Source organism: Heloderma suspectum, chromosome 5, assembly GCF_057233095.1.
Source record: "Heloderma suspectum isolate Gila_16-S chromosome 5, 16-S_ref, whole genome shotgun sequence".
In the NCBI taxonomy this organism is placed as follows: Eukaryota; Metazoa; Chordata; class Lepidosauria; order Squamata; family Helodermatidae; genus Heloderma; species Heloderma suspectum.
Genome location: NC_139462.1, coordinates 194,594,200 through 194,620,443, shown reverse-complemented (window position 1 = coordinate 194,620,443; position 26,244 = coordinate 194,594,200). Strand labels below are relative to the sequence as shown.

The window sequence follows — 26,244 nt, the reverse complement described above, 5'->3', positions numbered from 1 at the left end:
AGATTCCCTCTACTAGACAAGTCAAACCACGACACACTCATCCATCCTGCTCTGACTTGGTTTTGATTATTGCAATGTGTTCTGTGTGGGACTGGCTCCTGAAAATGACTCAGAAGCGTCAACCCGTGCAGAACATTGCTGTGCATCTTGTAATGAGTGCTAGAAGACGCAACCCTATTCAACCTATCTTGCGTCAGCAGCCTTGGCTGCTAATCTGCTTCTGGACTCAATTCAAGGTGTTGGTTTTAACTTTTAAAGCCTTGCATGACCTGGGAACCTCCTTTTCGGAACCGTCTCTCCTCGAGAAAGCCCATTCGCCTGTTGAGGTCATCAGCAGGCTTTATTATTTTATTTGCTTTTATATAGTTTTCCTTATTTACACATTTGTGCAATCACACACATTTTAAATGCCATGTTTAAATAAAAGTGAATGTATAATTCTTCCTGGAATTAGGGGGATGGGGTGGGACCAAACTGCAGGCAAGGACTGTGTGTTCTCCAAGATTCACCCCAACTGTATACAGGTAGAGATTCAGTAGTAATTTGGGCCTAATTCCGTTTCCTGAATGATTTACCCTAAGTTTTCTTGATAGAGTGCTCAATATACTGGTGGCACACTGCTCTCCATAAAAGCAAATGATAGAATCGTTCCACAAATAATATTTGACGTATTTATGCAAGATTTTATTTATATTACTATTTTAGTATTATTAAGGCTTATGGCCAAACAACTCCAGAAAAGCATCAGGGTTTACCCTTAAAGTGGTCTAAACAGAATTTTAATTAAAAAAATACAACTCATCATATTTTTCTGATGGAAGAGTATAACTCAGGAGGAGAACCCAATTGAATTAACAGTTAGCAGTAACACTGCAACCTTAGATGCTAATTTTCTACTCTTATAATACAGAGTTCTATTATATTAAGTCTTAGATCAGTCTTCAGAATGAATGGCTGAGAGAGAGACCTTCTTCCAAACTCTCAGATCACTTCTTTTTTTCTTCTTTTGTAAGGAAAGCTTCTTTGTTCTCACATCAGATTTTAGACATCCCCCCCCCCACACACACACACACACCTATAACGGCAGCACCTTGTGGGTTAAAATCGGGCCAGTCACGAGAGCTGAATATGCAAAATGGTGGTGGTATGCACCCGGAACAAACCACAGCAAATGGTGGGTTACTTAACCGAAGATTTGCCTCTGTTACATGTGATCTGCATTATAGTGGTATAGGGGCAACTTCACATATTACAACCTTTTAAAACCCCTTAGGTGTACCTAAGGAGTTTTAAAGGTATACCTAAAATGTAATGTGTGAATACAACAAATATGTCTTTGCAAACTCATATGACAACTGTGACTGCAGCTCACTATTGAATATACACTTGGTGGCAAGAACAGGTTTTTATCTGTATAATGTTTGGAATGACCCCAGATCAATCCTCTATGAACAATAACAAAGTAGTATAGAGAAGAACTCTGCAGTGACATCTTTAGGAAGCTGCCTTATATGGAGTCAGACCATTGGCCCATCTAGCCCAGTATTGTCAGCACTGACTGGAAGCAGCTCTCCAGGGCTTCAGGGAGGATTCTTTCCCATCCCTACCTGGGGATTGAACCTGGAACCTTCGGCATGCAAAGTAGGTGCTCTGCCACTGAGCTACGGCCCCTCTTTCCTGCTCCAGCACTGACTGTACTGTCTAAACCGGCCCTGTGGTTGCAGTTAGATGTGGTACAAGTGGACATGCTCATCATCTATGTGCCCAATCCTTAACAGGTAGTCCTTGCAAAAGTGTGCTCCCAAAGAGCCAAACATCCAAGGCTGTAATCATATGCACACTCACCTGGGACCCAGACCCATTGAACACAGGAGGGCTTACTTTTGAGTAAGAATGCATAGATATGTGCTGTAACACAAGATTGCTTTTGTTACAGCATGCCCTGCTTGCTTGTGGGTTCCTGGTCGACAGCTGGTTGGCCAGTGTGTGAACAGAATGCTGGACTAGATGGACCCTTGTTCTGATCCAGCATGGCTCTTTTTATTTTGAGTTCAGATATAATGCAAAACCATTCTTTGTTTAGCTATTGAACCTGAGGCTGCCCCAAAACTGGTTTGTTTGAGGCCAACAAACAAGATTCTGAGACTGCTTTGCAAACCACTGACCTGGTTCGCACATCACAACAAGCCAGAGAATGCGGTAGCATGCTGGCTCCCATTGAGCAGATAGATGGAAAATGAAAACAGGCAAACAGCTTAAAACCAAGCTCAAACTATGGTGTGGGTTAACTATGGTGAGCACAAACCATGGTTTTGTGATATGCCTGAACACAGCCAAGGATTTTCTCATGGAAAAAAAATGCAGTCTTAAATGTAAGCTATCTTATCTTCCAAGAAATGGAATTACAAGTGGTTAAAAAGTAAAACAGAACTGTCTTGTGAAAATATATGTTAATTTAAAATGCATAATTTGCCAACATACATTGCTTTGCCTTCTCTACTATTATCAAAAGACAAATGAAGTCAATAATGCGTTGGTCACAAGAATTCGACTCACCGTCTCTTTTGAAGTTCCCTAAATATATAGTTCATGGTTTACAAATTAAGTTAAAAACTCACAAGGCAAATTTCTCAAAAGCACCAACCTTCCCCCCACCTCCTCCAGAACAAGAAAATAGTATGCTTCTTTTCTGACTGGGGAAAAACACCCAGTCTGAGAACCTTTCAGAAGATTCCAGGGGAGAAGGGCATTGAAGATTAGCTCTCTATGGCTTGTCTGATGCATCTATTTTCAAACAAAATCATATTCCTTCAAGGACACAATATGAGTTTCTAATCATCCACAGGTACATAACTGCTTAGAATATATGATCAAAAGTGTTCTTAAAAAACAACAACCCAATAGATTATTTTTACCACTAAAGTCCAACCCATATTATTCCTGGCTGTTTTTGCAGCATGGTGCACACTTCATACCTTCCAGTAATTAGTAGCAATAAACTGTAACATGAATTATTCCCCAAAGATTTTCATTCTTTCATCTTGTGGAAACTTTATTCACAAGAGGCTTTGCCCTTTGTAGCTGCCAATTAGCTTCCCCCCCCCCCGCCCCTTGACAGCTATTACCACAATATATTACCTTCATTTTAAAAGAGTTCTATGTTGACATCCATATTAACAGTCAAAAATAAAAGTTCTGAATTCAACTGATAAAAATTCTTAATGGAAATTTTAGAACAGGGGCTGGGTTGAATTTAAAGCTGTCATTTTTAACAATTTCTTTAATTAAATTATGCTTCCTTATAAATTAAGTCCCTTTTCATGTCTATGGTCTATTATTTTAATTCAGTCTAAACAGCAAAAGGGAAATAGCTGCTGTTCTACTTACCCATGCTTCACTTCCATTCTTGTTCTCTAAAACCCGAGTTCTTCAAATGGCAATCAAAAGAAAACTCCATACAAAAGCAACATTCGTTTGAAGTTTACCTGAGCCAAGGAACACATAGGCAGCTTAATACTCTGGAATATTTATTCTTCTGGCATTCATCCAAATTTCTTAGAGTAACTCAAATTATGCATAACCTCTGGCAGCTTATCTTGAGATACAAAGGCATGACAGTAGGACCCAGGATGCACGGCTGTGGGGTGGACTGACTTCACACACAGGACTGGACCAAGACAATTTGCTGTCTGAGATGAAGAACAAGATGGTGCCTCCTGCCATTCTACCTACCAACGCTGACTAGAGTGGCAGATTAATCTTACCTTGACACTGGTGATGGGACATCATCCTCCACTACATCTGAGGGTATCAGGCTAGCTTAACGGGCACAGGGCAGACTGCATGTAACACACAGGTCTTTTCTCCAATGGCAGCAAATGGCCAGGGGCTGCCACCACTGCTCCCTTCACACTACCCAGCTTCTGCTGCATGAGGCGACTGCCTCTCTCTGCCTAATGGTAGGGCCGTCTCTGTTCAGCTACAAATGGCTTCTATCAGCCAGTGTCACAAGAAGAGAAGAAACATCAGGTGAACCCTTGCTTTCCAGGCCTACAAGGGCTGGCCTATTTTAAAAAAAAAACCAAACCCAGGCAGGGAAGGAAATAGGCATGCTTACCAAGCAGCAAATGGCAGCCTTTCCCAGCCTAGTGCTCTCAAGATGTTTTGGACTACAATTCCCAGGATTCCTGAGCATGGCTATGCTAGTTAGGCTAATGGAAGTTGAAGTCCTAAACATCTGAAGAACACCAGGTTCGAGAAGGCTGCCTTATGGTGTCACCACCTACTCTCACAAACCTGATTTCAGCAACTTGTGTATTTCCTACCTTGATTTAAAATAATAAAAGTTTTGAGGAAACTGCTTCTCCCACAATCAGAGCAGGAGCCATTGTCTACCAATGGTAACTCCACTCCTCATAACTGAGTCAGAGTGAGCCAGAATCTGAATTATGAAATTTGTTAGTCACTGCTAGTGAGGGGAAGCTACACCCTGAGTTAAAATATGGAACAGGTGGACAGCCTATTTGGTACAGTTTCTGTAAACATCGCCACGCAAAATTCTGAAAGGGGCCAATCCCATCGTATCTCCCCTTTCATTACACTCCTCCTTGGAAATTAATAATTAGGCTCCATATAGACATGTTCAAAACAACTGCAGAATTAGGGTGGACTAAGTGTGTGGACCTGCTTAATGACAAAGATGGGAAACTACTGCAAAAAGCTGCTGAGTTTCTAAAGAAAGAGAAGGATATAAGCACAACAAATAGTGTATATATATACACACACACACACACACACCAGCAGTTCAAATGGTAAAACTTTTCCTAGACTGTACCATTTCAGATAGCAGGTTCTGATGTTCCGTTTGAATGCACGTGCACCCTCTCTCTCGTGCTCTCACTCTCTCTCTCGTGCTCTCACTCTCTCTCTCTCTCTCTCTCACACACACACACACACAGAGAGAGAGAGAGAGAGAGAGAGAGAGAGAATCCCTTCATGTACAAACCCTTATGTAAGGGAGAAGGATGTGTAAATACTTTCTTAGATTTGAAGCGCATCCTGTCACTAGATCATTTTAAAACCAAAACCATTTGAGAACTTACTCAGATCTTTTTTATTTAGAATAACCACACATAATTATTAATTCAAAAGGATACTGTGAGTTTGGTTTATTGTTTTAAAAGTCATTTTCTTCTCTCTTCCAAGAAGTGTTGTTTTCTTTTTCTTTTTGTGTCTCATTTATACATTGTAACTTTTTTAGTTTAGCTTCAAATCGTTGTTTACTTAATGCAATTATTCCAATCCCATAGGTTCCAAAATTATAATTTTGTTTTTTCAGCTCATCAATCCTACTACTTATAGTGTTAATGTTTTTGTCCAGACTTAGAGGGCTTTTCAGTATTTGATTAATGTTAATATTGGACTGTAAGAGGACATCTATTTTATCATTCAGGTTCTGGGGAGAAAGGTACAGAATGCGAAGGTGCTTAAGGACAAATGTATCCACCTCTGTTTCAGTGCATCCATTAGATAACAGTTTCCCTTTCACATTTAAAAGAGTTCTTTTCAGGTATTCATTTGAGAGATTCAGGACATCAGCTCCTTGACCTTGCAAGAATGTCAGTAATTTCTCATCATCCAGACTAAAAGATGATTGCAGAAGCTGAATATTAGCTTTCACTTGCTTGCTACTCCGTAAAAGAATAAAGACATTTCTAGAAAGTATCTGCTTCACAAAGTCCTTTGGGTTTTTCCCACCAAGAGCTAAATAGATCTCATTCAGGAGGCCTATCATTTGTTTATTGAGCTCTACACTGTTAGAAAATGCCCTTGGAGCGTTGGTCAGCATCTTGCCAAGATCCTCTGAAGTTAGTCCAAGAGAACAAAACAATGCAATATTTTTCTGCACATTCGTATTATTTCCAGAACGAAAAAAAGACTCAGGCGAGCGTTTCAGGATTTTTATGATTTCTAAGTCAGTCATCAAAATACTCCGCCAAATTTCCCAGCGTTCTTTGAGAGACTGGTGCGAACGAGTGATGGAACGTGGGTAACGTGAGATTATACTGGCAATGGCTTCTTGGTCAGCCCCTTTGGCTTTCAAAAAATTGTTCAAGCCGTCTTCATTGGTGATCTGCCTCTTGAGAACACCAGGCTGTCGTCTTCTTACCATTTTGATATCCACACCCATATCTGTCAGATTGTTCAATAAAATGTGGTTTTCCTTTCCTGGTTCAGCACTGGAGCTAGCACTCTTAAGACAAAGAAACCTAGGCGAAGCTCTTCTGAACAGAGTCTCTGCAGACAATTTGATAAGACAGGAGATATTCATACTAGAAAGTAATTTGTTTTTCATGTTCACCAGCTCTCTCACTGTGATGGTAAACAGGCACTGCAAATCTGTGAATACAATTGTACTTTCAATCAGTTCAGGAACATTAGATTAGGAGACAAAGGAGAGAAAATAATTCTGAAAAATTATTTGTGAACAATTATAACAATGCTTTCAAACATATTAACGTAAAGGGTGTGAAGGAAACCATGAATTATTGTGCAAGAAACCTAATGTAGGCAGAATATTTGATAAAATGGCCTATATGCGACCTTTGTAAAATGCTGACTGAGCTAGGGGCAGAATGAGGCCTCTCCCCCTGCCCCATACAGTTTTCTAGCCTTCTAGCACTTGAGTGGCAGTGATGGAGTGTTTTAAAAATGTGTGTTTTACTGGGCAGGAAGCACTGATGGCTCCAGGTTTTTTAGGGCCCTTGGGCAAGATGCCCCCAATCAGCCCCCACCTTCAGTGAGTCTATCTTCTTACCACCATTCTCACCAGATGCTATTGTTCCTCATCCTCTTTCTCATTGTTGCTGCAACTTGCTGCAGCAAGACAGCGAGTGAGCAAGGAGGCAGTGGCATCTACTGCTCCTCCTTCTCACCACCTCCATTGTCTGGGACAAAACAAGAGGCAGGTGAACAAAGAGGTTGCAATGGTGAAGAGAAGCAAGTCCAGGGAGCTCTTGTCAGTGTACACCTGGTGGGGTGTGAGCCCTTAGCAGGTGCCCAACCATACCTACCTTTGACACTGGCCCTGGCAGGCAGCAAAGTGCCCTTACATTTTCTGTGGGTTGGACTGTTTCCCGCCTCCCAGCTGAGCAGAGCAGAGGAAGCTGCTCCAGCTGGTCCAGGGACTACAGAAGCAAGCAAGCTCCCAGAGAGTGAGTGAACAGAGCGAGCAAACAGGGGGAGCAAACAGGAGTTGGCCAGGGGAGGTCAAGGAGGAGGCCCCTAACATTTTTTAAAATTATTTTTCTTGTAACACACACTTCCACAGCAGTGGGACTCTGCTTTTAACTTCTAGTGAGTAGAGAAGCAGGCAAGGCTAGTCTAGAACAATCAGAAAGCTAGACACAGAAAAAAAAATTCAAAGTGATCTTGATAGACTGGAGCATTGGGCAGAAAACAACAGAATGACATTTAATAGGGATAAATGCCAAGTTCTGCAACTAGGAAAAAGAAACCAAATGCACAGTTACAAGAGGGGGGATACGTGACTCAACAACACTACAAGCGAGAAGGATCTTTGAATTGTTGTCGATCACAAGCTGAATATGAGCCAACAATGTGATGTGGCTGCAAAAAAGGCCAATGCTATTTGGGGCTGCATTAATAGAAGCATAGCTTCCAAATCCAGGGAAGTACTAGTTCCCCTCTACTCAGCACTAGTTAGGCCTCATCTGGAGTACTGTGTCCAGTTCTGGGTACCACATTTTAAGACGGATGCAGACAAGCTGGAGAGGGTTCAGAGGAGGGCAACAAAGATGATCAGGGGACTGGAAACAAAGCCCTATGAAGACAGACTGAAAGAACTGGGCATGTTTAGCCTTGAGAAGAGAAGACTGAGGGGAGACATGATAGCGCTCTTCAAGTACTTGAAAGGTTGTCACAGAGCGGAAGGCCAGGATCTTTTCTCGATCATCCCAGAGTGCAGGACACAGAATAATGGGCTCAAGTTACAGGAAGCCAGATTCCAAATGAACATCAGGAAAAACGTCCTGACTGTTAGAGCAATATGACAATGGAACCAATTCCCTAGGGAGGTAGTGGGCTCTCCCACACTGGAGGCATTCAAGACGAGGCTGGACAGCCATCTGTCAGGGATGCTCTGACTTGGATTCCTGCATTGAGCAGGGGGTTGGACTCGATGGCCTTGTAGGCCCCTTCCAACCCTACTATTCTATGATTCTATGACTGGATCCAGTAAAGCTGCAATACTCTACTCAGTTTCCTAGCAGTAAACCCCACTGAACTCAATGGGACAACTTAGTCATGACCTAAATCCCATTAATTTCAATAGGAACGAGGTGCAAATAAGTCTGGATCCATTGCAATATCTATATGTGGACAGTGGAACCAAGGGTGCTTCTAGATGCGGCTTTTATGGCGCCATCACCCTGCCTCATTCACAGAGTTGGAAAGTCCAGACATTGTTGTCTCGTACTTATAACCCTCCTTCTTCCTTCTTTTTTCTTACTGGAGAAAAGCCATCAAGAACCAAAAGATGGAATTGCTGCACAATGCCTTCTAATTGGTAGCGCTAGGAGCCCTCCATCAGGAAGCACCACACAAATTACATTCTTCAGCAACACAAAAAGCAAAGGCAGCCATTTTGGCCCATAAGAAAAATTCCAAAATCCACAGTGGGGCAATACTGTTTTTAGAAAAAGTGATGTTATTTTGTGATGCTTTGCGGTCCTAATAAAGGTATTACTCCACTGTAGATTTTGGGATTCTTCAGTGAGAGACTGTTCAACCAACGTAAACCTACTGTAGTTCAATAAAATAACCAGGAGTTGATCACAAAGAACTGGATTACATTTTACTAGAACACCGGGACTTACGTCTTAATAAAAATGGTTCAGAAGCCAGGCTGTAAGTGTATGTAGAATTACAACAACACGGTGCACTCATACCACTGACATTCTTTTTAGGGGGGATGAAGAAAACAAATGAACCCCCCCGCCCGCTTTGTTTCTACTCCTTCCAAAACTTTCTTCTGTTGTTCATTGCAGGTGTTCAATTCACACTTGCAAAGAGCAGATACATAATTATTCATGAGTAAGTGCCCAAATTTCAGATGTTTCCTCAGTTAAGCACAGGTGGGGAAGACTTTAGCAAAGCAATCTGCGGCAGACAGCCTTTCCTTGTATACAGATTGGTTGGCTGGAAAAGACTCCTTAGCAAGGTGCTGGTTGAAATCTTCACAACCTTGGCTTCTACCAGTACGTAAGCATCTACATTTATGGTGCCTACTCATGTATTTAGGTCACATAGGTTTCTAGATGCTAAGCTAAGAGCTAGTTCTGCAACCCAATAAAGGGCTGCAGAACTGCTGACAGGCATCCTGGGTACCTATGGATCTACTCTTGAGTAAACACATTGGGGATGGAATCCAAGGTGTTCACAGCATTGTTGCTACTATAGTAAGCCTAAGTTAGCAAGGCTTATATCCCAATGTGATAAATGTTATACGAAATAATTGCTCAAGTACAAACTCCTTCATTTGCGGAGGGAAAACGTAAGGCCTCTTTTAAGACAACTGATTGTGAATTGTTGATGGGGTATTTTTACAAGGCCACTTTATCACATGGAACATGAATCCCACAAATTCACTGATAGCAAGAGAACAATATAAGCTAAATAAACAACTTGCGTATTGCGCCATCTTCCTATGCTGACTAGTAGTTGATCTTCATGAAGGAGAGTTAGATAATAGAAGCCGAGTACATGAAAGGTGCCCTCTATTCATGCCTTTCTTTGTTGAAATTATTCTGTTTTATAGTAAGTTGCCTCTCCCACTACTTTGTTAATAATTTTAAGTATGAATTCAAAAATATGACATTACCAGGATTAAGGATAATGTCAGAAACCTTACCAACGAACTATTGAAAGCTGACTGTGTAATGCACATGCTTACCGGAAGTTGAATGAGTCACTTAAAGCTGTGCAATAGAACAACCTTCCCATGCTCCACAGACCATTTTGATAGTAGTTTTGTTATCTTTCTTTGTGCTTTTTTTTTTAAGTTAAAAACAAAAGGAAACTTCAATCACCCTGTGGTCATTTTCTTAGCCAAAAATGTTTGTGTAATTTACCCATCAAATCAGATCCTTTGCCTTCCTCCCAGTATTTATACCTTTCCCATATCATTTGGCATAGATAAAGGACATGTAAACGCATAACAGGGTCACCAATGTGCTTTATTTAAACAGCCACTTTGTGCAGTAATCCACACATGGTTTGTGTGGGAATATGCCCATGTACATAGTTTTCCAAGTCATGTTAATATGTGCTTGCAATCTGTAGTCCTGTCTCATCCTTACCTTCAAAAGTTTGCAAGGCCTTGCCTTCCACTTCATCTCTCCATTGTTATATCCCAACTCATCCCTGCCTGTGATTTTTTCTTGTCCAGCTCCTCCATCCTCAGTCATCTGAAAGTCTCTTGGGGCACAACCCTATGCATGTTTAGACAGAAAAAAGTCCTACAACTCCCAGCATTCCCCAGCCAGTTGTAGGACTTTTTTCTGCCTAGACATGCATAGGATTGTGCCCTTGATCACTCAAACAACTCTGCCCTTTCTTCCTTGATGACCCTGGTACATGGGACCAGGCAGGGCGGAAGTGGGGGGAGGTCGGTTCCTGGAAAACCAGATATCCTATGGCTGTCTAGCCACTGTCTAGCAGCCATAGAATTGCTCCCTCCGTGTGTTTGGTTGGACATGCAAGTTAGAGGCCTGATAAGGTAGTCCCAATCACACACAGGCTTCTAATTGTGCTCAAAACACAAAGGTATCTAGAGAAGCCTGCACACCCAAGAGCATTGGTAGTGGGGCTTACATGCACACCCCTGCCCTCTACACACGTTTAGCTCGCCCATGTACGTGTGAGTTCCTGAACGGGGCTACAAGAAAGCACAGAAATGCAAGTCGATCAACATTCGGATACTTTTCTTTTCTTTTTAAGCCCACTTTGCTCTCATCTCCTTAGTGGATAAAAGGTGCAGTTCAATGATAGAGTGCATTCTTTGTATGCAAAAGGTCCCAGGTTTTATCCCTGGCATCTTCAAGTAGGGCAAGGAAAGTCCCCTGTCTGAAACCCTGAAGAGCTGCTACCAGTGTTGACAGCACTGAGACTGAGAGACCAATGGTCTGACTGAAGCAGGTTCCTGTGCTCCTAATCTGTTCTCAGCTAATGAAGGCAGAAATCTATAAGATTTGATCAATTTGTTCTTCACTTCATCACCTCTGGTCCGATGTGTATCAGTTTAGAAGTAAGCCGCTGTTTTTTTCCAGGGACACTGATGCACGGGTGGCCCCTGGGGTTGGGAGCAAGGCCATAAGCATTCCCCACCCCCAGACACCTCTTCATGGATCACTGCCTTGTTGCGGCGAAGGGGCTTGCGTAACTCAGTGAAGGCATAAGCTATGCCGTGCAGGGCCACCCAAGACGGACAGGTCATGGCGGAGAGTTCTGACAAAATGTGGTCCACTGGAGAAGGAGATGGCAACCCACTCCAGTATTCTTGCCAAGAAAACCCCATGGAACGTATCACAAGGCTAAAAGAGATGACGCTGGAAGATGAGCCCCTCAGGTCGGAAGGTGTCCAATATGCTACTGGGGAAGAGCAGAGGGTATTTCCAAGTAGCGCCAGAAAGAGTGAAGTGGCTGGGCCAAAGCCGAAAGGACACTCAGCTGTGGATGTGTCTGGTGGTGAAAAGAAAGTCCGATGCTGTAAAGAACAATATTGTTTAGGAACCTGGAATGTCAGATCAATGAATCAAGGTAAGCTGGAGGTGGTCAAACATGAGATGGCAAGATTGAACGTCGACATCTTGGGAATCAGCGAACTAAAATGGACAGGCATGGGCGAATTTAATTCAGGTGACCATCATATCTACTATTGTGGGCAAGAATCCCTTAGAAGAAAGGAGTAGCACTCAGTCAACAAAAGGGTAGGAAAAGCGGGTACTGGGGTACAATCTTAAAAACGATAGAATGATCTCAGTACGAATCCAAGGCAAACCATTCAACATCACAGTAATTCAAGTCTATGCCCCAACCACTGATGCCGAAGAAGCTGAGGCTGATCGGTTCTATGAAGACCTACAACACCTTATAGAACTAACACCAAAAAAAGATGTCCTCTTCATCATAGGGGACTGGAATGCTAAAGTAGGAAGTCAAGAAATCACCGGGATAACAGGCAGACATGGCCTTGGTGTACAAAATGAAGCAGGACAAAGGCTAATAGAGTTTTGCCAAGAGAACACGCTGATCATAGCAAACACTCTTTTCCAACAGCACAAGAGACGATGCTACACATGGACGTCACCAGATGGTCAATATCGAAATCAGATTGATTATGTCCTTTGCAGCCAAAGATGGAGAAGCTCTATACAGTCAGTCAAAACAAGACCTGGAGCTGACTGTGGCTCAGATCATGAGCTTCTTGTTGCAAAATTTCGGCTTAAATTGAAGAACGTCGGGAAAACCACTAAACCATTCAGGTATGACCTAAATCATATCCCTTATGAATACACAGTGGAGGTGAGGAATAGATTTCAGGGATTAGACCTGATAGACAGAGTGCCTGAGGAACTATGGACGGAGGTCCGTAACATTGTTCAGGAGGCAGCAACTCAAGCCATCCCAAAGGAAAAGAAATGCAAGAAAGCAAAGTGGCTGTCTGATGAGGCTTTACAAGTAGCTGAGGAAAGAAGGGAAGCAAAAAGCAAGGGAGAAAGGGGAAGATATACCCAACTGAATGCAGAGTTCCAGAGAATAGCAAGGAGAGACAAGAAGGCCTTCTTAAGTGAACAATGCAAAGAAATCGAGGAAAACAACAGAATGGGAAAGACTAGAGATCTCTTCAAGAAAATCGGAGATCTCAAGGGAACGTTTTGTGCAAAGACTGGCATGATAAAGGACAAAGAAGGCAGGGACCTAACAGAAGCAGATGAGATTAAGAAGAGGTGGCAAGAATACACAGAAGAACTATACAGGAAAGATCTGAATGTCCCTGAGAGCCATGATAGTGCGGTCACTGAACTTGAGCCGGACATCCTCAAGAGTGAAGTCAAGTGGGCCTTAGGAAGCATTAGTAACAACAAAGCTAGCGGAGATGTCAGTATTCCAGCTGAGCTATTTAAAATTCTAAAAGATGATGCTGTTAAAGTGCTGCATTCAATATGCCAACAAATTCGGAACACTCAACAATGGCCGCAAGACTGGAAAAGGTCAGTTTACATTCCAATTCCAAAGAAGGGCAACGCCAAAGAGTGTTCAAACTACCGCACAATTGCACTCATTTCACATGCCAGCAAGGTGATGCTCAAAATCCTACAAGCTAGGCTTCAGCAGTATGCGAACCGAGAACTACCGGAAGTACAAGCTGGGTTTCGAAGAGGCAGAGGAACTAGAGATCAAATCGCCAACATTTGCTGGATCATGGAGAAAGCAAGAGAATTCCAGAAAAACGTCTATTTCTGCTTCATTGACTATGTTAAAGCCTTTGATTGTGTGGATCACAACAAACTGTGGCAAATTCTGAAAGTGATGGGAGTACCAGACCACCTTACCTGTCTCCTGAGAAACCTGTACGAGGGTCAAGAAGCAACAGTAAGAACCAGACATGGAACAACTGAGTGGTTCAAAATTGGGAAAGGAGTACGACAAGGCTGCATATTGTCACCCTGCTTATTTAACTTATATGCAGAGTACATCATGAGAAATGCCGGGCTGGATGAATCAGAGGTCGGAATTAAGATTGCTGGGAGAATTATCAACAACCTCCGATATGCAGACGATACCACCCTAATGGCAGAAAGCGAAGAGGATCTCAAGAGCCTCTTGTTGAGGGTGAAAGAGGAGAGTGCAAAAGCTGGTTTGAAACTCAACATTACAAAAACGAAGATCATGGCATCTGGCCCCATCACTTCCTGGCATATAGAAGGGGAAGAAATGGAAGCAGTGACAGATTTTACTTTCTTGGGCTCCAAGATCTCCGCAGACGGTGACTGTAGCCATGAAATTAAAAGACGCTTGCTCCTTGGGAGGAAAGCTATGGCCAACCTAGACAGCATAGTAAGAAGCAGAGAGATCGCCTTGCCGACAAAGGTCCATCTAATCAAAGCTATGGTTTTCCCAGTAGTAATGTATGGCTGTGAGAGCTGGACTATAAGGAAGGCTGAGCGCCGAAGAACTGATGCTTTCGAACTGTGGTGCTGGAGAAGACTCTTACAAGTCCCCTGGACTGCAAGGAGGTCAAATCAGTCAGTCCTAAAGGAAATCAACCCGGAGTGCTCATTGGAAGGACAGATACTGAAGCTGAAGCTCAAATATTTTGGCCACCTAATGCGAAGAGAAAACTCTCTGGAAAAGACCCTGATGCTGGGAAAGACTGAAGGCAAAAGGAGAAGGGGACGGCAGAGGATGAGATGGCTAGATAGCATCACCGATGCAATGAATATGAACTTGAGCACACTCCGGGAGAGAGCGGAGGACAGGAAGGCCTGGCGTGCTATGGTCCATGGGGTCACGAAGAGTCGGACACGACTGAACGACTGAACAACAACAACCCCCAGACAAGTAGCTTGCCCCCACCCACCTGCCACATCGCTGGTCTCCTGTGGCTATTTGAAAGAAAGGCACTCTTCACAACATATAAGTGAATCATAAACCGAAAATTAAAATAATATCCATGGCTATTGAACATTAACTCCATCAAAGTCAGTAGAACTTACTTTGCAGAAGATACATTTAGGATGGGAGTGTTAATTTGAAACATACTGACCGTGATTTCTCTCTCGCTTTTTTGAAGTATTTAATATTACATTTATATCCCACCTTCTTTCCTCTTGCAAGGAATCCAAACAGGCTCAAATGGTCCTCCTCCTTACAATTTTATCTTCGCAACAACCTTGTGAGGTAGGCTGGGCTGAGAGTCAGCGACTGGCCATCTGGAACGTAGTTTCCCAGCCCCGAGATATGCATTTTGCCCCCTCTATACCCTCTCCCATGACCCCCCCCCCGGTGCACCCATCTGAATTTACCTCTCCGGAAGTAACCGGGTGCAGAAGGGTATCCCGATTCTCTTTCAAGCCAAGCGCCTGCAGCTGTGTCTTCCTTCTTTCGTTTTGTCTTTTACTTTGCTACCGTCAGCTTGATAACTTCGAGTCACTAGAACTCTACGGCTAAGAAATTATGCAGCTTTCGCTTTTTTATATATATATCCGAGACGCTTAAGGCACAGAAAGCAGGCATGGATTGCAAAACCGCTCTCCCTTAGCAACAACGGAGCCCTTAGAACGCGCTCGGCGCCACGACGGCGAGCTTTCTTCCTTATCCACGGGGCGACAGCTGAAAGGCGAAACAACGAGAGCGCCCAGAGCTTGAAAAGGGGAGAGCACGCGCCAGGAAAAGTCGGCTTTTTTCTTTTTGGTGCTGCCATCTGGCAGCGAGACCTCGGTTTGCATACATTTTACCGAAAAAGCAAACTGCCGGGAGATGGCGGTATTAGATAACACAATGCACACTCGCTTTGCTGCTCTGTGTGTGTGTGTGTGTGTGTGTGTGTGTGTTGCCTCATTAAACGTATGCAGGAACAATTTGCCATTACAATCTGTTGAGCGAAGATCAGCTTTCTGCGATATTGCTTCGGGGCAAAGGAGCTGCGTGTGTGCGTGTTTTAAATTTACTGCCTATTGAGCCATGTATTAACATTTTACAAGAATGCAAAAATGGGATGAGTGGGTGGATGAAGAATTGCAGGTTATGCATGAATATTTCTATGTCAAACCACTTCAGTTTTCACAATGCGATAAGCCTTCCCCAACCTGGTGCCTTCCAGATGTGCTGGACCACAACTCCCATAATTCCAAGCCGCCATGGTCAACGGCCATGGTTACCTGAAATAAGTTTGCCAGCCCAATCAACAATAAGTGTGTGTGTGTGTGAGAGAGAGAGAGAGAGAGAGAGAACAAATGGGTGTGTGTATGTTCTGTTGAGAATGTGTGTGTGGCTGGGGGGCGGGGGAGTTTGCCCTACACACGTTTTGCTTTGTCTCCACCCACTGGTGGTATGAGGCTTTCTGGAAGGTTAGCCATGAGGAAATGTAGCTCTCAGGCTGAAATAGGTCTCTTCCCCAACTCTGCTATGGGGCTTTCCTACATCAGGCTTCTAACCCCCCACTTTACAGAGGCTTCTGCTTCCAGATTCTTTGTAGGAGTAAGATCAGCTCCTTTACACAAACCTTGATAAAGCAGGGTTCCTTGCTGTATAGAGGGCTGAATCTACACATAACGGTATGATAACAGTATAACTGCTATCATAACTATTTGTGCCCATTGGTGTCATGTGTACCAATTGTTATAATGGTATGATAATGGTATAACTGCTATGTGTAGATTCAGCTGAGGTTTCTGCTTGCTTTCAAGTGAACGTGAGTCAAAGGCCTCTGTAGATCTCCCTGCTCAACCCAAGATCAGAGGCATTGAACCAGGTCTGGTGCATTTGGCCCTGTTCCTCATCTAGACCCTATTCAGGCATAACACCCAAACATGAATATAGCCTGAATAGGCCTATAGAGTTGGGAGAGACCTTGGAGGTCATCTAGTGCATCACTTTGTCTAGTACAGGATCTGCAGTACAGGATGCAACTACAGCATCCCTGACGGCCATCCAGTCTTTGCTTAAATACATCCATTGAAGGAGGTATTTAAGCCACCTCCTGAAGTATTTTGTTCCCCTTTTCATCTGTGAAATGTTGGGCAAGGGGGATAAGGTATTGTAAGTGGCGGATTTGGAAATTACCATGGGCTTTGGTCTCCCCAGCTCCACATGTAGCTGATTTTAAAACAAGACTATCAGTAATTATGGGACGATTCAGCAGATTTTGTATAAGAGGATAGGGGCTACAGAAGGCAGACATTCTGGCATCACTTAGCCATGTTGCCTCAATTGCTGGATTTGAAAATTCAGTGAGTCAGTCTGATGAGTGCATTGGTATGTTTGGGCATGTTTCCAAGAGTGGAAAGCTTGTCACTAAGTTTAGCTAAAAGACTGACAGGACGACTAAGCTGGATCCATCCCTACCCAAATCACATACAGAATTCAGTAAAACTGAAATCCTATACACACTTACTCAGGAGTAAGTCCCATTTAGCTCAGCAGGCCTCAGTTCTGAGTAGACATGTACCGTAAACAAGTTTTATGTTGAAGTAAGTGGTTTCAGTGGTGTGCAAGTATTCCATTTATGTCAAAAGTACTTCCCTTGACATGATAATAGGATCTTTAAATCTGTAGAGTAAGCCTGTATGCTTCATCCCCCTTTAAAATTATGGAGAATGAACTGAAATAATGCAAAGCATGTTGGAAAACAGAAATCAAAATCAGCCACAATTGCACCCAATTTGCTGTGTATACTCCTAATTTTATACTTTGCTTTTTGGATTTTCTTTCCAAACATCTTTTAACTAACAGCTAAATTGCTGATCCAGAAACTTTGAGAGGGGCAGTTGAAATTGTATCTTCAGGCCAATGTGGCTCATCATGCTGCCTGTCCTCCCTGCCCATCATGTGTGTTGTCCCTGCAGAGGATGATTTTGAGCAGACAGGTTGTCCCCTCCCCTTACCATGGCCATTCCTCCACTCCACAGTCCATGCACCACCTGTCAGTTAAAAAAAAGCCAGGAGGAGAGTGAACCTTTCTACACAAGGCATTTATTGTACACACATGATTCCTCATGCACAGTAGTTTGCAGGTGCTTTACATGATGTTGTTATCCTCCAGGACCTCTCCTGTTGTTTGCAACCATTTTAGCTTTCCCCCCTCACAAGGAAAGTCTGGTATATCCATGAATGGTGGCATGAAACCCTGGTGTATTTGCACAATTATGCTATACCACACTGCCACCTAGTGGTTGTGTAATGGAACATATAGAGAGACTGAGAAAGAAAACTCCAGGAAAAAAAACACGTGTAAAGGAGGCAATCCTAATCCCACAAAGAATCTGGAAGCAGAAGCCTCAGTAAAGTGGTGGGTTAAAAGGCTCATGTAGAAAAGCCTACTGTGCACATGTCTCCTGCATAAGCTCTACTTTGGCCCTCACTGAGGCAGTAAACCTGCAGGCTGTGCCATTTCCGACTGCTACTGGGGATTCACATGAATACTGCTTTCCATTCAAAAGAAATTCCCTCTATGCAGAAAAACTATATGTCAGGGAGAAAGGTGCTAGCCTAGCTTTTCCCTAACATCTAGGTTCAGAAAGGAGGAAGGGAGCATAGCTCAACTGTAGACCGCTTGCTTTGTATGCAGAAACTCCCAAGTTAGATCCCTGGCATCTCCAGGTAGGGCAGGTAAAACTCCTGCCTGAAACCCTGAGGAGCTACCACCAGTAAGTGTCAACAATTCTGGGCTAGATGGACCAATAGTCGAATTGAGTGTAACACAGCTTCCTAAAACAACTAAAAGCAGGGGTGGGGGAAACAGACACACATCTTCTACATCCTGGACGCACTGTCCACAACTGTGTATGTCACCTGATGCATCCAGTTGTAGCACCTGATGGAGCCTATCGTCAAGCGCAGGGTAGGAGGGGGAGCACGTAGCTGCCCCCATCCTACTGTGCTGCGTGGTGTTCTTCAGTGGCATGCATGCTATATACTCCTGCCCTTATGTGGCACCTCCTACAGCGATGGCAATTTGTCTGCATTTGATTCCCCCAGCTGTGCTTCATTTCTCCTCAGCTATGCATGTAAGTAAGTTCCTGTGCGGTTTCTAGCCCAGGAGTATGTGCATTTCCTGGGCTGGTCTTTTGACACTTGAGAGCTGTGCACTCCTTGCTTGATTCTCCCACCCACTCTGTTGTCCTCAGCCTTCTCAGCCAATATCAGGATATTGCATGCATATGTCACACGTTTTCCCCCGGGAGCACGTGTATATTCACTTGTGCAGCTCCACTCTCCAGAACTGTACTGACTGTCTTTGTGGATTCAAACCAGTAACCTATTGAGCCTGCACTTACAGTCTGTACTGTAGGTTTCCCTTGTGTGTGGCTGCAGCCGTTTTATGTCCTTTTTCTTCCGGGGAGATAAAATGTCTTGCCCATGGGAGATTTGAGCCAACAATCTCTTGAGTATATTTTTGCCTGCTCTGCAGACTGCACAAGATAAGAGCCAGCAACTGCTGCCTAGTTATCCACATTTCTTGAATGTTGGGGGTGTGACAATGTGGCAGCCATAGCTCTTTGGGTTGGCTCCCTCCCATAGCTGGGGATGATGGAAGTTATAGTCCAACATATCTAGAGGCCACCAGGTTGGGGAAGGCTGGCTTAACGTGACTTGCAAACGTGGTTAATAGTTTGTGAGATTTTAAGGTGGTATGACAGAAGCATTGTTATTCTTGTGTTCATACACACTCATTTGTTCCACTATTGTCCATGGACAAATAGATTTTGCTGATTTCAGAAACACTAAAAATCCTCTAAAACCTGCTTATTAGAGATGACAGTGGGATGAGTGTACACCACAGGCAACAATATCTCTTCCATGTCATCTCTAACTCTCTGAAATAACTACCATCTGGCTACTAGTCCTGATGGCTATGTGCTACCTCCAGAACCTATGTCCTCACTGTGGGAGGCTGTGTGGATCCAGAATTGGCCTTCACAGCCACCTACAGACCCACTGCTAAGACTCTACCCCTGGAAGACAATCTTACTCAGTCACGAGTGATTGCCATGAATGAATGAACTGAACCTCCAGAACCAGAGGCAGTAAGCCTATTTACACCAGTTGCTGGGGAACATGGGTGGTAGGGTGCTGTTGTGCTCATGCCCTGCTTGTGGGTTCCCGGTCAGCAGCTGGTTGGCCACTGTATCAACAGAATGCTGGACTAGATGGATCCTTGGTCTGATCCAGCATGGCTCTTTTTGTGTTCTTACTATCTTTATGACCATATACAATACTGTGAATCCAGTGAAATGAATGATTATATTCTTACAATAGAATAAAGATTTCAGGTACTTTGTTCAAAATTTCACAGACGCAGTCTCTTCTGGACTACAGCATTTATTTCAGAACCTCTGCAAAAGCCTGAAGCCTTTTATATGCTCTGTTGTATGCCATGGCATACCATTTTGAGAAACAAGACTAAGGCTGCAGTCCTATACACCCTCACCTGTAAGTCCCACAGAAATCAGTGGGACTTACTTATGAGTAGACATGTATCAACTAGCACTGTAACAGTACAACGCTACATGTATTTACTTGGAAGTCCCACTGTACTCAGGAGGGAATACTTCCAAGTAGGTGTGCACAGGGATGCAGCCTAAGGCTACAATGTTATGAACATTTACTTGGGAGTAAATCCCACTAAAATCAATGGGACCTACTTCTGAGTAAACATGGATAGGACCAGACCAGGATGCATGAAAAAGTAGTTAGAATTAGCACTACACCAATATGGTATAAATATCGACTAGTATCCAGAAAGACCAATCCTGGATTGAAAGATTGGTGACATAATAAATTTTGAAAAGGTAATAATTTCTGAATATACTCACAATGGCCAGGATTCAAAGAACCATGTAACCATTTGATCTTGAGCCCAAAGGGCCTTGTTTTTCTCAGTAATCATTGCCCACATACTGTTAGGTAAAGTGTTTTTTTAAACTGTAGTTTCAAAAATAGTTTGTGATATGACACAGGATCAGCTGGTCAAAGCAAAAAATTAAAAATGCATCAAGCTTGTATGAACCTAAGCACCACAACTGACCCCAGGAATATCTTCCTAAGTACCTAATAAATAACTATAGTGTACATTTCAGTCACATACATTACTATATACAACAAATTAGAGAACAAATTAGTTATGTACAAATTAATGTTCTGAATCTGTACATAATTTGAATAGCAAATGTCAACTAGGTTAGCAGGGTCAGTTAATTAATTATCAACTGCAGCCGTTCTTCAATTACCCTCTTTGATATATTACACTAGCAAAATAAATTATTCATCTCACAATCCTTCACAGTTGTAGCAAGTATTTTAGCTTGATCTCCTTTGCAGCTAAAGTATTGGTACCAGCTGAACAGCAAACCTACAGCACTATTGCATGTTTAATTAAAAGATAAGGCATAATAATCAAGTATGTCCAAAAAAAGATATGTGGAGCTTACAATCTGTCAAACCATAAGCTGCACAACTCCAGAATCCAGAATACAAAAAGACTTTTCTTCAGGGGGTATGTATTATTGCAATATTACAAGAGATCTATGCTTCATGCTTCATTTAGTAGTGATTATCTTGATCTCTTTACAATAGGATATCAATGTGTTGACATGTTGGTTGCTTAGGAAACAAGTGTGTGAGGTGTACGTATGAACATGAAATTACTGGTGTGAATAGGTTTCCATGTAGCTAGGTGGGAGCATATGAATGCATGTAGCATACATATTTGCGAGTCTGCATATATTTGCATGAATTTGCCAATGCGTTTGTAATGTAAAATACTTTTCTGATATTGTAGTATCTTGTAAAGAAAATAATATAACATTCAATGACAGTTAAATAATCCGATGTCAAGAGCACAATTTGCTCTGAGTAACACCCACATTATCTGCCTAATGTACAGAGTGAAATTAATTTACCAGAATCAATGCTAGTGTTTTAGCTGACATCTCCAAAATAAGAACTTTATGTTCTCCTTTAATCTGGGTATTGCATTTGAAAACCAGAATACACTGATAAAACCAAGTACTAATGATACAACTGAAATCTTATTTTTTCCTACTTTGTCCATTTCATACTTTATTGCTTCAAATCACCCTTCTTTCATATTAAAGAATAATATTTCTGTCTTGTTTCATTAAAATCTCAGTCTCCACCCCTAGCCATTCAGTTCCAATTCCCAACGCATAACCGATCTTTTTGTTCCTTTGCAATTTCTTAAGAGACATTGCAACAGAATCACATATTGGAAATGTGATTTTTCCTGGAGCCTAAACATGAAATGATAGTGCAGAACAGAACTGGGCAACTGAAGGCTACAGTGGAAATTTAGAACAAGCTAAAGGGCCACAGCTAAAGCTCGATTTTAGCTACATGCACCTTACATGAATCACTGTGTGTGATCTGTGAAGGACTGGTTTCTGGATAGCTGTGCCTTGTTCGTGATATAGAGTGGTTTTGATTATCTTTTTGGTTCTTCTAATCTAGCACATAATACTGTCTTTGCATTTTCAAAATTATCTGATAGGAACGGAGGGGGGGGCGTTAATTATAGCTCAAAGTCCAGATGAAAGGCTTATAAAAGTTCTTTAAGGGCTGCATGCAGTCTGCAGGTGTTTTGCTTAACCAGAATACCTAAGGTCAGTAGGCCAAACACACTCAGTATTTCAGCAGAGGCATATGCTTCCCTACCAGTCTCTGCACTGTTAACCCCGTTTCAGAGCACAATTCTTCTTCTTCTTCTTCTGGAACAGTGCACGTTGTGAGTACTACCTAAAGCCATTCCTTGTTGCTCCCATAGCAACAGAAAATACCACCGCATACTGGGATACTCTGGTGCAAAGCTGTGCTTAGCTCAGTTGTAAGATAAATTTCATGGGGCAGTTCAGCAAACAGGAAAACAACAACTCATATAACAAATTGTGGTGAATACTGTGGTGAGGACATAAGAATAAACTATGCTTCTTTACATGGTCATGACAAGTTATACTTAACTTTAATATATTGTCTGACAGCTGGACACTGAAATCACTATCTCTGCTTACAAAAACAAGATGAAAAATGCCTACTAGCTTTAATGAAAATAGGAGCAGACGCTGATCAAATAACGCCTCAAGTGCAGTCACTCCTGAAACATAGGTGTCTCTTGTTTTCACATTGCTTCAAAGATTTGATTCATGGATCTCTTTGCAATATTTCTTCCTGTCAGATTTTAATCCCATTGGCAGATCACAGGGGTAAAGATGCAGAACCTGGAGATAAAAGTTTAGTTTTTCTCTGACCAACACTCCTAAGGCTGAATACGTTTATTTACCAGTTTCTCATATATCTTCAGCTCTTGACATTACCGCTTACAGTTTATTTTGATTTTGTCCTTTATGGATCAAGTGACAATGTGAACAAAATGTGAAGTAATCATTGTTTTAGGAGGTAAAATCCCAACATAATTCAGTGTGTGTGGGCATGCACATATATGCCCTGGCCATATATTGCCCCTTCCTAGATACATTCCACCAAGCTGAAATAGAGAATTTGGATGCCCTGGTACATTGCATTTAGTGATGCAATTTCAACAAAAGAGGCCCTTCATTCATTGGATGAGGCTAAACAACATGTTTTCCACAAAGGGGAGAAAGTAAAATTAATGGAAATTCCTAGGTCAGAATAGAAGGCAGGGAAATGTGCTACTCCTTAATGGATTCTTGTGCTATACGGTATTTGTTGCTTCATTATAACTGCAATTCGTAACTATTATACCCTTAGATTTAAATTACCTGTGAACATGCATACGGTCCAATTTGCGGGATTAAACCTATTCTCACAAAAATCCACCAACAGCATTATCCTTAGATGTGTTTCCCAAATCATAGATGTAATTGACTCAGACTTAATTCCCTAGCTATCCTCCTTTGCTCCCTGTAAGGGTCACACTTCTTATGTGATATTAGGAGATAACTGTTTTCAACATATAATTAAGTAACAGACTATGAAACAATCTTGTTCTTAAAAAATGCCTATGTCCTTAGTAATAGATTCCTATGTAATCATAGATTCCTATGTACTATGTATGATTCCTACATAGATTCCTATGTAATCATAGATTACATAAAATGAATTTGGAGGGAAGGTATTTCCCATTTTGTGTTCCTTTGGAAACTCAATCATATGTCACTAATGATGCTGCAATTCCTAAAAGCCAGTGAAAGTATTTTAATTGTGCCAGACAACAATACCTTAAGGGAGCAATCCTATGGCCGCTAGACGGCCATAGGATATCTGGTTTTCCGGGAACCTATCTCCCCCCACTTCCACACTGCCTTGGAGGCGTGGAACAACCCCGCCTTCCGTGCTCGCAAGAGGAGCACAGAGTGGCCAAAAAGGGGCATTCCAGAGCAGGGAGGATGGAAATGCCTGTACAACACATCCAATGTGTCGTACAGCAGCCTCCTCCCCTACTCCGTCCTCCCATGGCTAGACAGCTGCAATCGACTGTCTAGCCGAAAATGCAGGGCAGGAGAAGCGCAGAGGGGACGATCCCCTCCGTGGTTCTCCTGCCCTGCATTGGACAGGCGGTTGCCTCCAAATTCGAAGGTGGCCGCCTATCTCGATAGGATTGTGCTCTAATATAATTAGCAATCACATGGTTTAAGAGGACTTGCTTCAGAATTAGGGTTGAAACAGATGTGATGGCTGCTTCGGGTAAAGTGCTGTCAGTTTTCCACACAAATGCATAAAGGGAGTCAACCCATTTACGTATACAGTTAGCATGCCAGAAGCATACCTACCTAGACCACTGATCACTGGTATGCTCACTATACTCATGAATGGGGTGCACCTGTCTTGTAAGATTATAATTCCTTATGTTATTAAGTCATTTTTTTCCTGTAATATAACAATAATAGTTAATAAACATTAAAAATGACTGAGGTAAGTCACATGGTAATGGTGTTTATACATGATGGAAGATGTGTGGAACATTTATACAGTGAAATCATTTATCCATGGCTGGCATAACATCCGGTCTATTTTGGGCTATAGTTTAATCTTAGATAAAACTCCATATTCATGATCACTACATTATAGCGCTTGTCAGCCCTATGGTTTCTCTCCCATCCACTTTTTCCATCATCCATTTTCAGGAATTATGCTGTCCTAATGCATAATTTTCTAAAGTCCCCTTTCTCATTAGTTTCTTTTCCCTCTTTGATCCCTCAGACCACTGCCTCTTCCACCTACTGTTTCCTGAAGATCTTGCTTTTCAGCTACATACTCTGTTCCTTTCCTCAGCCATCATGCTTCTTAACTTTATTCCCCTTAGCATCTTTGCCCCTCAGAACTGATTCCACTCAAGTTTTCCAGACTTCAGCCTTCCTTTCCACCCAGGCAAACTGACCTTTCAGTTCCCTCACAAGAACCTGCCAGCTACAGTTTTGAATTTCATTTTCTAAGCATGTAGAATGTTCATAAATGTTCCAGAACTTCAAAGCAGTTATATTGTCACTGCCAACAATCTCATGTTGTAAATGCCAAACTTAATTCTTGCCCCTTTGAAAACTGGGTAGATAAACTGGATCAGTTTTTGAATCTGAAAATTAGAATTGTATCCTTAATGTGCACAGTAAGTTTTACTGCTCTATCTTGTATATTGTTTCTTATTTTATTGCTCTATTTTCAATTTTGCTCTAGAAGCTAACAGATAATGCCAAATGCCCAAATTAAATTAAAGAACGTATTTGCACAGCCAATAAAAGCAGAAGAGTGTTTCTATAAATTACTTATTATTTGATAAACTGCTGTTATGCAAGCTCTTAAAATTGTTTTTCATGGTAGTGAAGAAATCCTATTAATTTAGCAGCCTAGTCCTGTGCAGAGTTAGGCACACTTAAGCTTATTTATTTCAATGTGCTTACACAAGCGTAACTATACATAGGATCAGGCTTTGATTTACATAAACCAGCCATATTACTTAATTAACATATGCATAGGCTGCCTTTCAGGATTATGCAAGCTAAAGCACACAAAAGATAGACACTCCAAATTGGTATACCTCTCTATAAGACAGCACTTCAGCTGCACAGAACTAACAATATCATATTCTCCTAAATAAAAACAGCCCAGCTGTGTGAAACCAGCCAAAGTATCCTGTAGCCAAGGTAGCAGTTATAGAACAGAGAAGATAGAATACAGGTACTGCAAGAGGCATCCCTTCACACACCTGGGCCCCAAGTCACTTAGGACTTGAGAGGTGAACATCAGCACCTTGATTTCAGCCTGGAAACAAATAGATAACCAATGCAGCTCCTTAAGGGCCAGTATTATATGATCCCTGACAGCTGTTCCTGTCAGTATTTGGTCCCCGCATTTTGTACCTTTTGGAGTATCTTCAAGGGCAGCACTACATAAAGCACATTACAATAATCCAAGCACAAGGTCACTAGAGCACGAGTCACTGTAGCTAAG

The 26,244-nt window shown here is 42.3% G+C and overlaps 1 protein-coding gene across 35 annotated transcripts in view; it reads right to left on the bottom strand.

Moving 5' to 3' along the window:
* MTERF1 (mitochondrial transcription termination factor 1) overlaps positions 1-15,428 on the bottom strand; it is a 95,923-nt gene extending 80,495 nt beyond the window's left edge. For 33 of the 35 annotated variants that reach the window (XM_084858903.1, XM_084858911.1, XM_084858898.1 and 30 more), the window contains exons 1-2: positions 15,108-15,428; positions 3,388-6,399 (exon numbers count right to left, since the gene is read on the bottom strand). In XM_084858903.1, coding sequence (XP_084715029.1) covers positions 5,177-6,355 — 1,179 coding nt within the window. In that variant the 5' untranslated portion in view covers positions 6,356-6,399; positions 15,108-15,428 and the 3' untranslated portion in view covers positions 3,388-5,176. Of the gene's footprint in view, positions 1-3,387; positions 6,400-9,973; positions 10,069-15,107 lie in introns of all 35 variants that reach the window. The other 2 variants (XM_084858904.1, XM_084858915.1) reach the window with 2 other exon arrangements.
* Between the last annotated feature and the right edge of the window lie 10,816 nt (positions 15,429-26,244).